At 40.5% G+C, this 19,947-nt stretch overlaps 1 protein-coding gene across 2 annotated transcripts in view; it reads left to right on the top strand.

Annotated features, from left to right (window-relative positions):
• The first annotated feature begins 2,392 nt into the window (after positions 1-2,392).
• The window catches only part of LHFPL6 (LHFPL tetraspan subfamily member 6), a 258,848-nt gene continuing 241,293 nt past the window's right edge, over positions 2,393-19,947 (top strand). Inside the window, exons 1-2 of one of the 2 annotated variants that reach the window (XM_001147653.8) lie at positions 2,393-2,846; positions 4,341-4,899. In XM_001147653.8, the coding sequence (XP_001147653.1) occupies positions 4,515-4,899 (385 nt within the window). In that variant the 5' untranslated portion in view covers positions 2,393-2,846; positions 4,341-4,514. Of the gene's footprint in view, positions 2,847-3,195; positions 3,376-4,340; positions 4,900-19,947 lie in introns of those variants that run through there. The other variant, XM_016925216.4, reaches the window with a different exon arrangement.

Raw genomic sequence — 19,947 nt, 5'->3', positions numbered from 1 at the left:
TTAAATAAATTATAATGCATTTTGCTTACAAAGTGTGCATGGAAGAACATAAGGAGTAATTCAGAAGATATTATAGTTTAGTAAGATAATTAGAAAGAGAAATCAAGATATGTGGATTATAGCCTCAGCTTTGGGTAAGACACTGGAAGAATTTTGAGCCTCTGTTTTGTCAGCTGTAAAATTACATACTTGAACAAGATTAGATGATCTCTAAATTCCTTCTCAAAGATAAGAGGACCCACATAACCATGATGCTGGAAGTTGTGAGCTTAAAAAAAATTAAAATAACCTATTCCAATCTCTTTTTAACAATGAGATAACTTAGGGCTTGGAAAGATCACCATTTGTCTGAATTCACTTATTTAAGTTAGAAATTTGAGTCCCAGTATTATACTTTCACAAATAATTGATATTGCATCCCGAAAGATTTTTAAAAATTTGGCCTCTTCTATCATTTTTTTTTCATTTTAGGCAGAATCTCTGTGATAGCATTTACTCTGCTTAAGAGAGTGCAAATAATGAGATTTTTTTTAAAGTCATTTTTTAGCTGTAAATTTTTGGGCAAATTACTTCTTATCCTTGCAGTAAAATAATAATTGTTCCTTCTTCATAATTTTTCTTTTCTTTTTTGAGGACCGGATAAGTAATCTATTAAGAGACCTTAATGTGCTAACACACAGCAAGGAGTCAATCTGTAGTAACCATGATTATCATTAATATGTCTCCAGCCAGCACTTGAGCTTAAGCTTTCTCAAACTTAAGAAAGTGTTTGAGAGCAATTTCCCCCGCAGGTTGTATGGAGGTGACTCTGATTCTCACTATTATTATTTTGTCTTTTATGATCATATCTTCCACCATCATATTATATAGGTATGAAGGCTCTGTGTAATAACTAAGGGTGTGGTACCTAACTGGAAGTCAGACCAATCATTCTTATGCTGTCACTGAAACCAGTAACTGGTGATTTGTAAGAGAAGAGTTAAAACAACTTAAACTCAACAACAACACCAAAAACAAAAACACTTAAATTGGGGATTCTGAATATGGAATTCATGGATGGGCTTTAAGGGAATGGGAAACCACCTGATATTTCATTCAGATGATTGACACTTTGGCCCAGGTAATTTTGGGGACTGTCCTGTGCACTGTATTTAGCAGAATCTCGGGTCTTTACCAACTAGATGCCAGTAATACTCCCCATTCATGGGTTATGATAATCAAAATTATCTTCAGACCTTGCCAAATATCCCTTTCCTTCTTCAGAATCGCTGTGGTAAAGCTTTATATGTCTGTGCATTTTTTTTTCTGGAAGCCTTATGAGTTTCATCGTATTTTTTAAAAGACCTGTGACCTCAAAAGGCTTGGAACCAATCACTTAAGGTCTTTCAAAATAATAATAAAAGAACACATATCTCCAGCTGTCGTTGTGGGAAAAATGTACACCATCACGGCTAATTAAAATGGTGCAGTCTGAAAATCTGCTATGAAATATATACCTACCAATTTATTACTTTCAACTCCTCTAAAAAGACACCTCACAAAAACTATATCTGCGAAACTGTCTACTTCAAAAACTGCTGTTCCCAGATGGCATACTTCTTAAAATACTGTCTTCAGCAAAGACTCCCACAGTCATCTACTGAATCTAGCTCTAAACTTCTAAAGGGGTTAGTGTTAATGACAAGTGGAAGAAGTCCTCAAGTCCAGAGGGGAACTAAAAATCAGTTGTTTCTCAGAAAAGAAATCAAACGATGGAATAAATTGCAAAATTGATCAGGAGGCAGGATGGAGGAGAAGGGAGGGAGGAAGTGAAGGGAAAGGGAGGGAGGGAGGGAGAGAGAGACAGAGAAACAGCAAGAGAGAGAGAGACCTTTGAAAGAGTGTATCTCTTGGGAGAGGCTCGCTAGAGGTCCGTCCCTGCCTTCTCCCTGGCTCGTCTGGAAAGGCAGCTGCCCCCATGCCATACATGAGCCTTGGGCTGTCTGCTGTGCTTTAATTCCCACGTCCACAACCGCCTCATTCACCGCCTTCCAAAGTGACCACTTCTCAAAAGACTCCTCAAATCTCAAAGGGGCCACTTTACCCACTCTTTAAGGCCTTCCTTCCCGTCTACGGCTTCTTTTAACGGCGGCAGGAAAACAGGAGCATAAACCCGAACAGTAAACCCAGAAAAGCCCCAACAGGCAAAATGTGTCATTTTCCGTGGCCCCTCGGGGTCACCCAGGAAGACAAGCAACTTTCTCCCATACTTCTCGGTCTGTCTGCCTTCCCCACTCAGCTTTGAATGAGACGCAGGGAGAGGGGGCGCGAGGGGGCTCGGGGCTAGGGGAGGAGCCGCGAAAGCTGCCCCCGGAGGTGGGCCTGGACCCGCGCGGACAGCGGGGCACCCCCCACTCCCTTCCCGGCGCTCCAGGAACGTCCCCGGTGCGTCCTGGGTCTGTCTGCGCGGAGTTCCCCGGGGCGCGAGGGGAGGGGACTGGAGAAAGAGGAGGGCCGGGCAGCGGAGGGGAGGAGGCGGTGCGTGCTTCGCCTGCCAAAGGGAGATCCGCTCCTCTGCGTGCGATCCCCGGCGCCCGCGCGCGCCCACAGCGCTCCGCCAGAGCCGCCGCCGCGGACTCGCAGGGAGTGGGGGTCTCCGCTGGTGCCAGCCCGCTTCTGGAGACCCTCCGCCTCCTGCCAACCCCTGCTCTTCCAGGTCGGGCCCCGGGGTTCTGCGGCTGTTAGGGACAGAGGCAAAGAAGGGCAGGACGGTCTGGTTTCCCGTGGATGTTCCCGCCCGAGAAAGACAGCAAGTTGTGTGTGCGCCCGGGACGCGGGAGGGAAGGTAGCCGCCGCCCGCCAGCCATGTAAGTAAATCACTCCGCTGCCCCGTGGGCGTGGGCTCCGCTGCTTTCTCCCGGGCTCCCTCTCTGCCCCGGAGCCGGAGTTGGGCTGCTCCCGGGCTCCGGACTTCCTGAGCTCGGCGGATCCGTCGGCTCTGCCTGCCAGCCGCGTCCGCTCTTGGCGTCTGCCTCCGGGGGGTGCTGCCTTCCCATCCTTATCCCCTCCCTTCGTCCAGAGCCGGCTGGAAAATGCCTCTTGCCCCCTTTTAGAATGGAGGGATCATTGTGTGTCTCCATGGGTGGAGTGGCTCGGTGAGGCAATGGCAGGGGGCTAAATATGGGCTTGTCTTGGCGAGGGCGCCTCACCGCAGTTGGAGATGAGGGCCGCCTGCCCGCAGGCCACCCCCTGCTGGTCTTCCCCAGCCTCGTGGCCCAGATAGATCAACTTCAGCCGCTGACTGCAGTTGACAAGATTAGAAAAAAAAGTAGTAGCCGACCTCCCGTTTGAGTGACATCCAGAACTGAAAATGGGCGGTGGTTAGAGAAAAAACGGGTAGGGGCGAGGTGAAGAAAGGCGGAAATTTGCTATGGACCCTGAAAGCTGGAGTTAGGGGTCCTGGGGGTGGAACTCTAGGGTGGATGGGCTCTGTGCTTCTGTATTCATTTCTTTATAGAAAGTGTGAGAAATGGTTAAGGAACTCTTTTTGAAAGGCTGGGGTGGAAGTAAATGCCCCTGGAACCATTTGGATGACTGGGGTTTGATGTAGAATACTGGGAAGTATGGATTGCTGTTCAGATTAGACAATCATTCGGGGGGGAAATGATTGCAATAAAACTGTTGGAATCAATGAATCAAAACTGCATACTCAAAATAAGTCATACACAGGCATTCTTTTACACTAGAAGATGTTAAGACTAAAGAAATTCTGAAATGCTGCTGAATGAGTACAAAGAGTGTCTGGTAATAGTTCTGTACTGTGTGTGCCTCCGCAGACCATAATGCTTGTTAAATTTATGGTACTCTGCAATTGTGAAAAATTATCCTAATTAGTTTGTTTGGCTCATGCAGAGAGTTAATGCACCCTTAAAGGGACACAGAAAAGTTGCAACAAACTATGAGCATGAACTTGCAAGCCAAAAAAAGGAAATCATGGCATGGTTCATTTTATTTTAATTGTTTATTGCCCAGTGAAAATGCTACATTACTTTTAATGTGAGTATATAATATATAGAATGAATTCATTGGCCTGTCAAATAAAAATCAGGCGTTTCTTTAAGTAAATAGCTGTCAGAGTTAATTTGGAAATATTTATAGAAGATAAAGACATGAAAAAGCTTTGAGCTGGTTTGACAAAAATCGAGTTATGGAGAAGTTCATAGAGAGAATTAGTTCTTCCCACTTTTAAAGTGTTGAGGCAAGTCTCAATGTTTATTAATTGAAAATTGTAGACTAGCTGAAACAGTGTTATCACTTCTTTTAATGCCTTTAATTTTTAATGTTTCCTGTTGTTTTACCAGGGACCATCATCTTTAGTGCAGAGGATGGAAAGTTGATCTTCAGTAAGACTGAAGATCCATTCGGCATTACGGAACTGTGGATTATCTGTGGGTCCCTGGTGATTTCACACCTTCATTCACTCCTGCAGTCCCTGAACACTTACTTGGGGTCCTCATTGCCCTATCTGGTGAAAGATGGCATCCAGCCTGACTTGTACTGGAGTAATCTGGGCTTTGCTGTCTTTTCTTTGTGCTGCCACCTCCTGCGTGGGGTTCTTTATGCCTTACTGGCTCTGGGGATCACAGCTGGGCAAGCCTGTGTCCTTCGGTACCTTCCGGAGGTGCTCATATCCTGTGCATGATGAGAGTCGGCAGATGATGGTGATGGTGGAGGAATGTGGGCGCTATGCCTCCTTCCAGGGCATCCCCAGCGCAGAATGGAGGATCTGCACCATAGTGACCGGCCTGGGTTGTGGCCTCCTCCTCCTGGTGGCGCTCACTGCCCTCATGGGTTGCTGTGTTTCCGACCTCATCTCCAGGACAGTGGGAAGAGTGGCTGGAGGAATTCAGTTTCTTGGGGGTAAGTGACTTGCTGAGCTTGAGTTGTTTACTGGAATCCCAAAGCAGTATTAAAAGTTATGTTTCAGTTGTCTACTGAGATTATTATAAATGACACCTGGAATGCATAAGAGAAATAGATTTGGAATGGCTTTGATGATAGGTTGCCAAAGTCAAGATTATTGTCAGAATTGCTTTACAACTTCAAGAGTTCTTAATTTCTGTACGTATACGTCACTGGCCTGCTAAGTGCCACCTATGTGAAACAGTAACATCTAGGTTGTTTGAGGTGTGGTAGGGGCGACAGTTTGGATTTTATAGCTTCTTGTTCTTTATGTTAAACAATAGACAATTAGATTATCTGTCTTCATGGAATCCTCGGGTCTTTAAAGGTAAAGATTTCACAGAAAAGTGGAAAAGGTTTTTGATTAAACATTGTTATCATGAACCTCTAATACACTTTGGTGGATGCAAAATTTACTCTTGCCCAATCTTAAACTCTATTTCTAAATAAATGTTAACTATTTTAAATGAGAGATCAGTTTTATATAACAACTATGAACTTAACTATTCTACAGAGATAGCTATCCACTTAATTACCTTGTTGGGTCTTAACTTTCCTGGGTGATCTTGCTGTGGAAAAAAAGAAAAGGGATATTTAGCAAATGATGTGTGCTTGTCCCAGATGGACTGGATAGTTTCACTAACGCCAGAAAAGGTTTGATTTTTACTTGGATTGCCTCCAGCAAGTATTGCTTCAATATCTTTGGTCATATGGTTTTAATTGTACTTTATGTATTTTCCACTGTGCTTTTCACCTCCATTCTTCAACCTGACTGGCTGAACTTGTCTGATTTACAGTCCACCCTGGTGAAATATGACAACCTCCATAGATAGTGCAGAGTGAAGGGAAATAGGAAGCCTGGAAAACTTATACAATGTATTTGGAACTTCATTACAAAGTAAAGGTCTGTTACTCCCTCATTTGGTGTTTTCTTACAGTCTTTTGTGAAGAATCCAGAAGAAGAAAAATGAACTAAAAATGAGTAGTTGTGAGATAGTCTCCCCATATTAGAGAACCCCAATGGATTATTTCAGAGTATTTAATATAAAACTTTCAAGTAACATTTTCAGTAAAGTTTAATTCTTCTGCTGAAAATGCAAGTGGCAAAGTTTTGTGTTTTGAAATGAGATAGAAAGTTTTGTTTTAAAGTGAGATAGAATTGTCCATTCTTTCCTTACTGATGTAACTTTGTTCTCATTTGGGTTTTTTCCCATTGGTTTTGCACCTTAGTCCCTCCCGGGAGGCAGTGTGGGGGACCTACCTGTCATCTCTTTACAGCTTCAATGTTTAACACTGACAAAAGTCTTGCATGTGATATGTATATTTACACAGGTATGTACTTAAAACTATTAGGAAACCTAAAGAAGTTGTCATTGAAAGTGGAAATGTAAATTCAGAGTTTGAAAACTTGCAAATTTCAAGAATAGAATTAATGCCAAGAGTATTTAAAACTTTTTTCTGTAAGAATAAACTTGGTCTGCTGTTTGTGTTTCACTTGGCTCAGGAAAAATGCTTAGGCAGTTTCATTTTCTCCTCTTATGGTAAATATTACTTTCCATTTTTCCTTCATTTTAGGGCGGGGCCTGCTATTATTTCTGGCAGAACAGGAAAATGCTTACAAAGAGAAATCAGTTTTTATTGATTATCTTTAAACGTGTAATGAAGGAAGGCAACAGGAAGTGAATCTGAGACCCATGAGATTTATGGTTCCTTCCCTAAGCTATGTATAGATTTTTTTTGAATTATATAGAGCTAAATGTTCTACTTTACAGAATACCCAAGGGGACAGACAATTGGGGAAATTATATGTATTTTTAAAGAACCATGTTTTTTTCTTTGTGAGTACTTTTCATGAACTCTGGCTTGGCAAGAGTTACTGACATTAAGCTAAGAGTATAATTTGTTAGTAGCAGCTGGCCGGGTGCGGTGGCTCACGCCTGTAATCCCAGAACTTTGGGAGGCCGAGGCAGGTGGATCACGAGGTCAGGAGATCGAGACCATCCTGGCTAACACGGTGAAACCCGGTCTCCACTAAAAAATACAAAAAAATTAGCCGGGCGTGGTGGCGGGCGCCTGTAGTCCCTGCTACTTAGGAGGCTGAGGCAGGAGAATGGCGTGAACCCAGGAGGTGGAGCTTGCAGTGAGCCGAGATGGGGCCACTACACTCCAGCCTGGGCGACAGAGCGAGACTCCGTCTCAAAATAAATAAATAAATAAAATAAATAAAGATAAATAAAATTTGTTAGTAGCAGCTGATATTCTCTCATTTCTCAAAAATATTTCTTATACTGGCAAAAATAATTCTGGATGTAAAATCTAAGAGGGTTTTACAGAATCTCACCTCTCGAGGGCACAACTAAACATACCCATTACCAAAGATAACAGTAAATTTAGAATTAAAAAATAACTTGAAATATGGAAAAAGTTTTAAAGAATCTGCTGTTTATCACTGTTACTTAATGGAGACCAGATGACCAAAAAAAAAAAAAAAGCTTCGAAAATAATTCCCTAGGTAGCTTGTTCATTTCATAATTGTTTGGGTTTTTATTCACAAAAACTTATGCAGTAAGTAATTTTATTTTAATAAATTTTTCCTATGATGAGTTGGGTTTCATAAAGACTCGGCAGAATGCCAAACCAGTGAGTTCTATGAATCTCATAGACTGCCATGCTTCAGAAATGTAATCAACATACAGGGAACTTTGCTATGAGGCAGATTCTCCTGCTAAAAATGATATGCCCAGGAGGGTTATGTTTAGCTAAAGTTAGGCTGCTCCAAAAACAACAGGAAGCAGGAGAATGGCAAAATACAGAGGCATCCTGCTTAACCCCGCCTGCTGTGTCTAGAGTTTGTACATATGGTATAACATCAGGCAGTAAAACCCCTGCAGTACTTTGGAACAAGTTAAAGGACAAAATGTCAAACTTAATTCTGAATCTTCTTGCTATGGTTGGTTAGAGGTTAAAATGTCAGCTGTCAACTGATAGAGCAATGTAAAATGGGGCTGCCATACATGGATATTTTCTACCTATAGTAGGAATACCTCAAGGAGTCAGTGACTATCACTTTTCCTGTGGTAATCTGTACAGAAACTTTAATTGCCACCATCTCCATTTCATATTATAAGGTATGTTTATGTCTAACTTTAAAGAACCAGTGTGGGTTGAGTTACCCTCAACTGAGTTTTTAAAAGTCATGTAGAAAGGCTGTGGGGGAATACAATGTAAAATAAAAATGTTAACATGTATATAGTGTGGTAAGGATGCTAGGAAAAAATAGAGGCTTTAATGTTTTTGATTGGTGAATATAAAATTGTGTGCTTTCAAATACCGTTTTAGTCATTAAGGACTTTAACAGAATTTTAAAAAATTAATATCAAACTTTTTGGTGCACGTATTAGTAAGATTTACATGCCCGGCAAATGATACACATAAGAACGTTGTAAAGACATATTAAGCATATTTGTAAGTTCTGTCAGGTGGTGCTTGCAAATGTCATAATCTGAATGTGTACATTTCATCTTAAGAAACTGCTGGTGCAGTAATGAGGAAGTACCAAAGAGAGTCCCATATTTATATTATTCCATGTTTAGTTTGATCGTTAGTCATATATACATATGAAATGCGTGTGGAATGCTAATCAGCAGTAAACCATTACCTTTCCTGCTTAGACACTGTTCTGTTCTAAGAAGCCGGAGATCATCTCAACTAATTGATAGTTAAGTGCTGCTGAAGACAGTAATGATGTCAGAATGTTTCTTTGAGCATCCCTTGCACTATGTTATGAAAGCGTCATTGCCTTTTCAGAGTCTCCTTACTGTAGAGTTCCACCTGGGCCTGTCTTTCATGCCTTGAGGGAGACTGCTTGGGACTCTCGTTCCCTTGCTTTACTGTAAACCTGACCTGTCATATGGTATGCCATGTTATGCTTTTCTTTATATCCAAGCTCTCTGCCAAGTGACAGCTGAGTAATAAGCTAAATAATGAGTGTTGGCATATTAATGGGCATAGTGGCTTTCTGTGACAGTGTCTTAACTGAAAACAGTTGCTCTAATTTAAAGAAATGTAGAGACTGCTTCTTAGGTCACTTGGGGAAGCAGGCAGGGCTCTTTTTTTTTTTAATTATGCCTTATAGATTACTATAATAACTACTCTTGTTTTATTTGGCTCACTCTAACCTATGATAGAAGGTCCAGGTGAGTTGTCTTGAGTTTTTAGCCAGCAGTTTTTAAACTCTAGTATGCATCAGAATCACCTGTAGGACCTTTTAAAACACGGATTGCAGAACTTCTGTCAGTAGATTTGGTGGAGTACCTGATAGTTTGCACGTCTAACATGTTTTCAGGTGATGCTGCTGCTGCTGGTTCAGAGACGACACCTTGAAAACCATGTTCTGAGTTAACCATTTCCTATTTAAGAAGATGAGACTTCTGGTAGTTGGCTTACTTTCAGAACTGAGTTAAAGTGTAGTTGTGTCATAATCTGCTATAAACCTCTCTAAAATTGAGCTATAAAGGGGGTCTGCCGCTGTAGTTTGGTATTGATTTAGCACATTCTTGTTCCATTTCTCTTAGTTCTTGTCACAACAAATTGTCTGCAGTTCTCTCTCAGTGCATATTATATATAGATACATATGTATATGTTATAATATATGAATTATATATAACATTTCCTTTTATTTATCATTTTTTATACCAGACACAAGATTTTGGATATGAAGTATTCAAAATAAGACCTTAATACAACTTCTGAAGTTTGCATGCAGTGGATTTTCAGTAAGAAATTGTTAATTGAAAGATACGAAGACCGTACTATAGATCACAGGGATGGTCCTGGACGTCCCTTGGCCAACTCTGTACAGTCATGTACATCTTGGAAACATAGAATGATTAGGCCAGAAGGGCACACTAGGAGCCAGTCCTTCTGAATTTCTCCTGCAAGGTAGAATGGCACTTAAATCAGCTTTGACTGATGAAAAGATCTCCTGGTCTTCAGCACCTTTGGGGAAGAAGATGAGAAACTCTTGCTCAGTGGTCATACTTTCTAGGGCCACAGACCATGCCTTTCATCACAACCACGAACACTGATAATATAAAGGAGCAAGCTTCAGATGGAGGCCTACATGGTGAAACAGTGGGAGTGGGGCTTTGCCAGCCAGGAAGGAATGAAAGGGAGATGCATGCTGGGCGCGGTGGCTCACACCTATAATCCCAGCACTTTGGGAGGCCAAGGCAGGCTGATCACCTGAGGCCAGGAGCTCGAGACCAGCCTGCCCAACATGACGAAACCCTGGCTCCACTAAAAATACAAAAATTAGTCAGATGTGGTGGCATGTGCCTGTAGTTCCAGCTAATCTGGAGGCTGAGGCATGAGAATCACTTGAACCCAGGAGGCCGAGGTTGCAGTGAGCCGAGATTGTGCCACTGCAGCCTGGGTGACAGAGCAAGGCTCTGTCTCAAAAAAAAAGGAAGAAAGGAAGATACACTGCAGGCGGCTGACAGTGAGCACCAGTGAGAGCATGCACTCTAAGCTCAGGATTTATTAAAAGCAAGGATGTTGAGGAATTAATAAATCTTTTATAATATAGAGAACACAAAATTTTATATGTTTGTATCTAATAATGTTTTTATTTTTATTTATTTATTTTATTATACTTTAAGTTTTAGGGTACATGTGCACAATGTGCAGGTTTGTTACATATGTATACATATGCCATGTTGGTGTGCTGCACCCATTAACTCGTCATTTAACATTAGGTGTATCTCCTAATGCTATCCCTCCTCCCTCCACCCACCCCACAATAGGCCCCGGTATGTGATGTTCCCCTTCCTGTGTCCATGTGTTCTCATTGTTCGATTCCCACCTATGAGTGAGAACATGCGGTGTTTGGTTTTTCGTCCTTGCGATAGTTTGCTGAGAATGATGGTTTCCAGCTTCATCCATGTCCCTACAAAGGACAGGAACTCATCATTTTTTATGGCTGCATAGTATTCCATGGTGTATATGTGCCACATTTTCTTAATCCAGTCTATCATTGTTGGACATTTGGGTTGGTTCCAAGTCTTTGCTATTGTGAATAGTGCTGTGATAAACATATGTGTGCATGTGTCTTTATAGCAGCATGTTTTATAATCCTTTGGGTATATACCCAGTAATGGGATGGCTGGGTCAAATGGTATTTCTAGTTCTAGATCCCTGAGGAATTGCCACACCGACGTCCACAATGGTTGAACTAGTTTACAGTCCCACCAACAGTGTAAAAGTGTTCCTATTTCTCCACATCCTCTCCAGCACCTGTTGTTTCCTGACTTTTTAATGATTGCCATTCTAACTGGTATGAGATGATATCTCATTGTGGTTTTGATTTGCATTTCTCTGATGGCCAGTGATGGTAACCATTTTTCCTTGTGTTTTTTGGCTGCATAAATGTCTTCTTTTGAGAAGTATCTGTTCATGTCCTTCGCCCACTTTTTGATGGGGTTGTTTGTTTTTTTCTTGTAAATTTGTTTGAGTTCATTGTAGATTCTGGATATTAGCCCTTTGTCAGATGAGTAGGTTGCGAAAATTTTCTCCCATTTTGTGGATTGCCTGTTCACTCTGATGGTAGTTTCTTTTGCTGTGCAGAAGCTCTTTAGTTTAATTAGATCCCATTTGTCAATTTTGGCTTTTGTTGCCATTGCTTTTGGTGTTTTAGACATGAAGTCCTTGCCCATGCCTATGTCCTGAATGGTAATGCCTAAGTTTTCTTCTAGGGTTTTTATGGTTTTAGGTCTAACGTTTAAGTCTGTAATCCATCTTGAATTGATTTTTGTATAAGGTGTAAGGAAGGGATCCAGTTTCAGCTTTTTACATATGGCTAGCCAGTTTTCCCAGCACCATTTATTAAATAGGGAATCCTTTCCCCATTGCTTGATTTTCTCAGGTTTGTCAAAGATCAGATAGTTGTAGATATGTGGCGTTATTTCTGAGGGCTCTGTTCTGTTCCATTGATCTATATCTCTGTTTTGGTACCAGTACCATGCTGTTTTGGTTACTGTAGCCTTGTAGTATAGTTTGAAGTCAGGTAGTGTGATGCCTCCAGCTTTGTTCTTTTGGCTTAGGATTGACTTGGCAATGTGGGCTCTTTTTTGGTTCCATATGAACTTTAAAGTAGTTTTTTCCAATTCTGTGAAGAAAGCCGTTGGTAGCTTGATGGGGATGGCATTGAATCTATAAATTACCTTGGGCAGTATGGCCATTTTCACGATATTGATTCTTCCTACCCATGAGCATGGAATGTTCTTCCATTTGTTGGTATCCTCTTTTATTTCATTGAGCAGTGGTTTGTAGTTCTCCTTGAAGAGGTCCTTCACGTCCCTTGTGAGTTGGATTCCTAGGTATTTTATTCTCTTTGAAGCAATTGTGAATGGGAGTTCACTCACGATTTGGCTCTCTGTCTGTTATTGGTGTATAAGAATGTGATTTTTGCACATTGATTTTGTATCTTGAGACTTTGCTGAAGTTGCCTATCAGCTTAAGGAGATTTTGGCCTGAGACGATGGGGTTTTCTAGATATACAATCATATCATCTGCAAACAGGGACAATTTGACTTCCTCTTTTCCTAATTGAATACCCTTTGTTTCCTTCTCCTGCCTGATTGCCCTGGCCAGAACTTCCAACACTATGTTGAATAGGAGTGTTAAGAGAGGGCATCCCTGTCTTGTGCCAGTTTTCAAAGGGAATGCTTCCAGTTTTTGCCCATTCAGTATGATATTGGCTGTGGGTTTGTCATAGATAGCTCTTATTATTTTGAGATACGTCCCATCAATACCTAATTTATTGAGAGTTTTTAGCATGAAGGGTTGTTGAATTTTGTCAAAGGCCTTTCCTGCATCTATGGAGATAATCATATGGTTTTTGTCTTTGGTTCTGTTTATATGCTGGATTACGTTTATTGATTTGCATATGTTGAACCAGCCTTGCATCCCAGGGATGAAGCCCACTTGATCATGGTGGATAAGCTTTTTGATGTGCTGCTGGATTCAGCTTGCCAGTATTTTGTTGAGGAATTTTGCATCTATGTTCATCAGGGATATTGGTCTAAAATTCTCTTTTTTTGTCATGTCTCTGCCAGGCTTTGGTATCAGGATGATGCTGGCCTCATAAAATGAGTTAGGGAGGATTCCCTCTTTTTCTATTGATTGGAGTAGTTTCAGAAGGAATGGTACCAGCTCCTCCTTGTACCTCTGGTAGAATTCGGCTGTGCATCCATCTGGTCCTGGACTTTTTTTGGTTGGTAAGCTATTAATTATTGCCTCAATTTCAGAGCCTGTTATTGGTCTATTTAGGGATTCAACTTCTTCCTGGTTTCATCTTGGGAGGGTGTATGTGTTGAGGAATTTATCCATTTCTTCTAGATTTTCTAGTTTATTTGCGTAGAGATGTTTATAGTATTCTCTGATGGTAGTTTGTATTTCTGTGGGATCGGTGGTGATATCTAATAATGTTTTTAAATGATGTTTCCAAATTGTCATGGTCACCAGTTTAGTTTTTTACATACTTTTTTTTCTAAAAAGCTTGTTTTCTAAGCCTTAATGTGAGAAAGATTTTTATTATTTTGATGCTTTCCTGTGAAGTTTCTAAGTTCTCCATATCAGGATTCAATGGAATATTCCTTTTTTTTTTTTGAGACGGAATTTTGCTCTTGTCGTCCAGGCTGGAGTGCAATGGTGTGATCTTGGCTCACTGCAACCTCTGCCTCCTAGGTTCAAGCGATTCTCCTGCCTTGGCCTTCTTAGTAGCTGGGATTACAGGTGCCTGCCATCATGCCTGGCTAATTTTTGTATTTTTAGTAGAGACGGTGTTTCACCTTGTTGGCCAGGCTGGTCTTGAACTCCTGACTTTAGGTAATCCACCCGCCTCAGTCTCCCAAAGTGCTGGGATGACAGGTGTCAGCTACTGCACCCAACCTCAATACAATATTCTTTTAGCTTTCTAGTAGGCTTAAAAATCACCAGAGAGCTTATTCCATGTAAACAGTCCAAGGCCTAGCCCCAGAGAGACTGCTGGGAAGGTCTGGGTGGGGCCCAGGGAGCACTTTGAACAAACTCCCCACGTGTTCTAGACACAGATGGTCCACAGACCATATTTGGAGAAATACAAACCAATTTTATTTGCCTACAACCTCATATTGTACTAGTATTGGCATGTAGACTTACACCACTGTTAAGCTGAGAGTGAATCATTGTTACCTCTGTAGTGGTCATTTTGGGGGTGGTGTGATTTCAGCTGCAGAACATCAGAACTGGTGTAGGAACAGATGCATTTATTGTTGGTTTTGCTTTTATATTGCTTGCTGACCTTAGGTGATGGTTAGCCTCGTATATACACTCATAAAAAAGAATGAAATATTTTCCATGCTATACTTAGATGAGGACCATATTTTGATGTATGACTCCAGCTACAAATTGCAAACCCCACCATCATTCCCAATGCTGTGTTTTTCCTCCTTCGTCCTGCAACAATGTGATGTTGCTGCTACATGTTCTGTTAGAGTGGGCTCAGATCTAGTTTCTTTTTTGCCAAATTTATCAGTTTTTCCCTGTTTTGAGTTACTATTTTTTACTTTTTAACTTTGTATTTTTGAAGTAAAAATAATAATCATAGTAAGTCTTAAATAGTGGGATATAGAGTTTTCCATTATACTTGGACTTATTAGCAGCTATGCAACACTTTTTCGCTAGAATTATTTATTTTTGACCTGGTTCAGTTCTCCATTTACTTTAGGCAGAGTAGAGTCTTTCTAAGAGAGTTGTTTGATTTTTAACTTACTTCCTTTCGTTTCACCAGCAAACACAGCCATAGCCAGTCAGTATGGATTAGTTAACCTCACTAACAGACTGGAATGCAAATTGTTGACCTATCTTGTGAAAACAAATTGTTAGTCACAAAGGAAACCAACTGAGGAATGTAAATTCATAAACATTTCCATAGAAAGAACTCAAAAACCACACTCAAGAGATCTTTACATCATTCTGTGTATCATATCATACTTACATATCAATGATACTTACGTGATTCTATGTAAATATCGTGAGATGCATACAATTTGCACTCCACACAAAGTCATCACTGTTACACACTCTGTATTTGAACTCTCCAGGTTGGCAAGGGTGTCTTATTGTGGGTGTTGGTTATAATCAGAAAGAATAAAAGCAGCAACTCAAAACTTTTATTCTTGGATGTCACAAGAATTGATCTTGTTGCTCCCTTGAAGCATCAGCCTTAAGTGAGTTCTGAGGAACATTAATTCCTGGGTGTACCAATAGGTGCTACCAGGAAAAAGAAAAACAAGTTTTAGGGACAAGTATGTTTGAGAAGCACTTGGTTTTGGAAAGTTAATAGATTCATTGCGGCAGAACTTCACAGAGCTTTTGGTGTGTTGATGCATATTGCCAATCTCCTAGATAAAATGGGGAGGAATATAGGATTCAATATTTTCCTAATTTATTTGGGTCCTGCACCCTGAAGGGACCCTTGATCTGTAGAACATATTCAGTTTTCATTTCACCTCAGTGAAGCAGGTGATTAATTTTTTTTTAACAGCTGAGAACACTGAATTTTAGAGCATGAAAACCAAAGTTATCCCATTAGTTACTGATTAGGCTATGAATACTATCACCATAATATTAAAAGTGTTGATTAAACTTCTACTTTATATTATATTTAGAAATCAGAATTTTTGTTCACCATGAATAAGTCTCAACATAAGGGAATATTCTTATTGTCTCTTTGGCCCTTAGTTTATGCTTCTGGTATGATATAAATATTTGTAATATGATATAGCAACTTTTTGCCAATATTCAAAAATTGTATTACATGTTAATATTAATATTGTAATGTGTAATAGAGAGGCCATTTGGGGAGAATGCCAAAATATCTGACCAAAGCAAGCATACTGTCTTTTAAAAATTATTTAACAGACGATCGTGTGCTGGCTAAATTTTCTAGTGTAGACACCCATTGTTGGAAGCCTTTGTAATAATCCTTTATTAAGGTTAATGATAATATTAATTCCAAAGGACATATTTCTTAAATAACAAAACCAAAGGCTTTGTGTCTGTCTTTAAAAATGAAGGATAATGTCCTACTTTATCAATCTGCATCAATAAAATGTAGAAACAAATGGAAATTTTAGCTATATCATAATAAAAAAAAGTCCAGGAATTTCTCAGAGATTTTTAAATGGTCATTTTTAGAGGTTCGTTGGGTTGGATACAACATTGCTCAGTTCTGGTCATTAATATTGGTTAAGTTATTATTGGGGATCTAGTTTTTAAAAAATTTTCTTTATCTGGGCTGGGTGCGGTGACTCACATCCGTAATTAATCCCAGCACTTTGGGAGGCCGAGGTGGGCAGATCGTGAGGTCAGGAGTTCGAGACCAGCCTGACCAACATGGTGAAACCCCATCTTTACTAAAAATACAAAAATTAGCCAGGTGTGGTGGCATGAGCCTGTAATCTCGGCTACTCAGGAGGCTGAGGCAGGAGAATCGCTTAAACCCGGGAGGCAGAGGCTGCAGTGAACCGAGGTGGCGCCACTGCACTCCAGCCTGGGCAAGATTCTATCTCAAAAAAAAAAAAAAAAAATTTATCTGGTAGATGTCATTCCAGTTAGTGATTTGCTGTTAGAATTCATGAAATTGAAATTGTAAGCTCCGGAGCTGACCTGCTTATCACTTCAGTAAATAATTACCCTCCGTGGGTCTCAGATTTTTAATAATCAAATAGCACCAGGTATCTTGATGTACAAAGCATGTATAAAAATATTGTTGGATAAAAAAGAAAGTTTCATTTTATGGTTCTCTGTTTTTCTTATCTCTTCAAATAGGGTAGGAACGATGACTTATATTTTTATTCTAACGCTGCAGTGACTAGAATAGTAAATGACACTTTATATATCCAATTAATACTTGATGTATTCTTTAGATTTAATTATTTATTAGCAACACTTGTATCTACAAGGTGTGACCTTATTCTTCTGTACCTCATGGGAATATTTCAAAGATAAAAGGAAGTAATGCTACCAATGTGAAGATATTTAAGCAATGTCCCCTGAGAACTGAGGTTCCTGCATAATGTTAGTTCTTTGGAAAAAGTATTTAGTCGTCATGCATGTTGAAACGATGGTGTGTCATACTACAGTTCCCTCTTCAAGCACATTTTAAAAGCTCTGAATAATTCTGCAATAAACAAACCAGCTTAAGTTTATTTAACACTTTGTTTCACAAACTTATTTGGGAATGGCAGGGCCCTATTTACTTGTAATATGCATTAACATCTCTTTGAATTAATGGTCAACAGAACAAACTTTGGGAAATACCAAGTTTAAGTATGTTGTAAATCCAGGAGACTGGTGGTTAAGGGCATTTACTTATCGAGTGCCCACTGTATGTCAAATAATGTGCTACGTGTTGGGATAAAAATTGGGTTCCTGCTTTTGCTGAGCTCACAGTCTTATAGAGGAAACCAACATGCAAGGTATAATTACAGTCCAAGGACTCATGATATGTAACACACACACTTCTGTGTTTTGCTCTGACGGTGATCAGCTGGTGAGGCTCACTTGGCAGCCACGTGAGGGGCTCAGCAGCCTCACACACTGTGTGCCACTCATTTTCCATCCCGCCCTTTCCCTGCTTGGCTGTAAATCACAAGGACTACGTTTCCTGGAAGACAGCATCTGGCACCTGGATATCCAGCCAGTGGGAGGCACTTTTAGAAGACAGAAGGAGACTGGGAGAATCCAGGTTATTTCTCCTTCTCTTGCTTTTCCTTGTGCAGTTTCGTGGGCATGGTTCTCTCCTCCTAGAAAGCCCTGCCCTTCATGGTCCCAGCTCTCATCAGAAAATCACAACCTGACCCTACCCTAGTCAGGAAGCCCAGTCCTCTCATCACTAGTATTGCCATCTTCTGTCAATATCACTCCTGTCTAATGGACAGCAATAGTTTTCTGTTGATGCTACTTTCTGGGTTGCCTCTTTAGCTCCTGTTTGGCCTTTTAGCTCTTCCGTCATCTGTAGAACCAATTTCTTGTACAAAATTCTCTGTGTTTGAAATATCTAGGATGGTTTCGGCTTCCCTGGATGGACCCTGGGTGAAACACAATACATAATTCAAATTCATACTGCTGCCAAGGCAGTATGGAGGATTGTGTCTTGCTATGAACTTATAGGATTTTTGGTGACTAGACCAAAATCACAGATGTTTAATCTAGGAATGTCCAGGGTCCACTGGAGTATGAACAAAATGTTGCAGGTGTGCAGGGCAGGAGTGACATTGTGACTGGGAAGGCGTCACAGCAGAGGTGCTAGTTGACCTGGGTCTGGTGAGCAGACAGCCTCCTCAGCCTTCAGACAGGGGAACATCAAGTCCTCAAAGCCAAGGAATTGTAAAGAGATCTGATGGGAGTTCAGGGAATGGTAATGGATTTACTACAAGGTATGAGGTGAGAGTGATGTGATAGGGACTAACGTGGAGAGGACAGATGGAGTCAGGTTATGAAGGCCCTGATTTATGTTCCGAGCTGAGGATTCTTTTTTTTTTCTGAGACGGAGTTTCACTCTTATTGCCCAGGCTGGAGTGAGGTGGTGCAATCTCGGCTCACTGCAACCTCTGCCACCTGGATTCAAGCAATTCTCCTGCTGCAGCCTCCTGAGTAGCTGGGATTACAGGTGCATGCCACCATGCCTAGCTAATTTTTGTATTTTTAGGAGAGACAGGGTTTCACTATGCTGGCCAGGCTGGTCTTGAACTCCTGACCTCAGGCGATCTACCCACCTCGGCCTCTCAAAGTGCTAGGATTACAGGCGTGAGCCACCATGCCTAGCCCCAAGCTGAGGATTATGTACTTAACTAAACTGAAGCTTTTGAGTGGCTATGGGTGCACCTGACTTAGGAACTATATAGTCTAGTAGCAGTGAGGAGCAGAGACTGGCTTGGGGAACACTAAAAGCAGGAAAGGCAGTTACAGGCCTGTTATAGCAATGTTGGCCAGCGATGGTGAGAATCTCAGTGAAGCTGTGGGAATAGAAAGAAAAGGATTTTGAAGAATTTTCTGAAGTAGAGTCAAGACCTGCTGTCACAATGAATATTTTTAGATGAATAGATGAATGAATGAATATCTCAGTAATTTTATATCTCTGTTTATGTAAGTAGCCAGGATTTTCTTTTTCTCTTTCTAGTTCCTCAAAAGTTAATGAAAAGGGGGAAAGAAAATACAATAAATTACAACTGTTTTGGCTTTCAGTGGGTTATTTTTTAAAGTAGTAAATATCGTCGTTACCATGGTATGTAGATGTGATTTATTATACAGCGTTACAATATGCATATCTCTGATTTTAGAATGATTTGCACATTGGTCTGCATGTAAGCATGTGTTACTAACTGTCCAGCACACCTGGGGGCTTAAAAGGGGAATACTGATGACAACTAAAGCAGCTGACAGTGTCACTGAACTTCACTGCTTCACACAAAAAGACACTCTTTTTTTTCTTTCTAAAAATGCAGGAAATGCTGTGTATGTGTATATATATACACACACAATAATTAGATGTAAGAGTGATTTTATACATCTCATTTTCATAAACAATTTGGCGTTTTCTTTTTTTCCCTCCATGTTTTAATGAATCTATTCTTATTTTATTAGTCTAGAGATCTGATGGGAGTTCAGGGAATGGAAACAGATTTACTACAAGGTATGGGGTGAGGGTGCCCCATATATTTTTTTGAGAAAAATCTAGTAGATTTTAATCATAGCTAAAGTTAAAATGTCCTAAATTTTATTAGGTTAAGCATCCTGCAATAACCATTAATGGCTTCCTTTTTGCCCAAGAAGGATGTCTCATAACACATGATACGTAATACTATGAAAAGAAAAACTTTTGACAAATTGAATTTAATAGCTTATTTGAGCAAAGAATGATTCTCTAATCAGGCAGCCCTCAGAACCAAAGGAGGCTAAGAG

This window comes from Pan troglodytes, chromosome 14, assembly GCF_028858775.2.
Source record: "Pan troglodytes isolate AG18354 chromosome 14, NHGRI_mPanTro3-v2.0_pri, whole genome shotgun sequence".
NCBI lineage: Eukaryota > Metazoa > Chordata > Mammalia > Primates > Hominidae > Pan > Pan troglodytes.
This window is presented reverse-complemented; position numbering and strand designations above follow the sequence as displayed.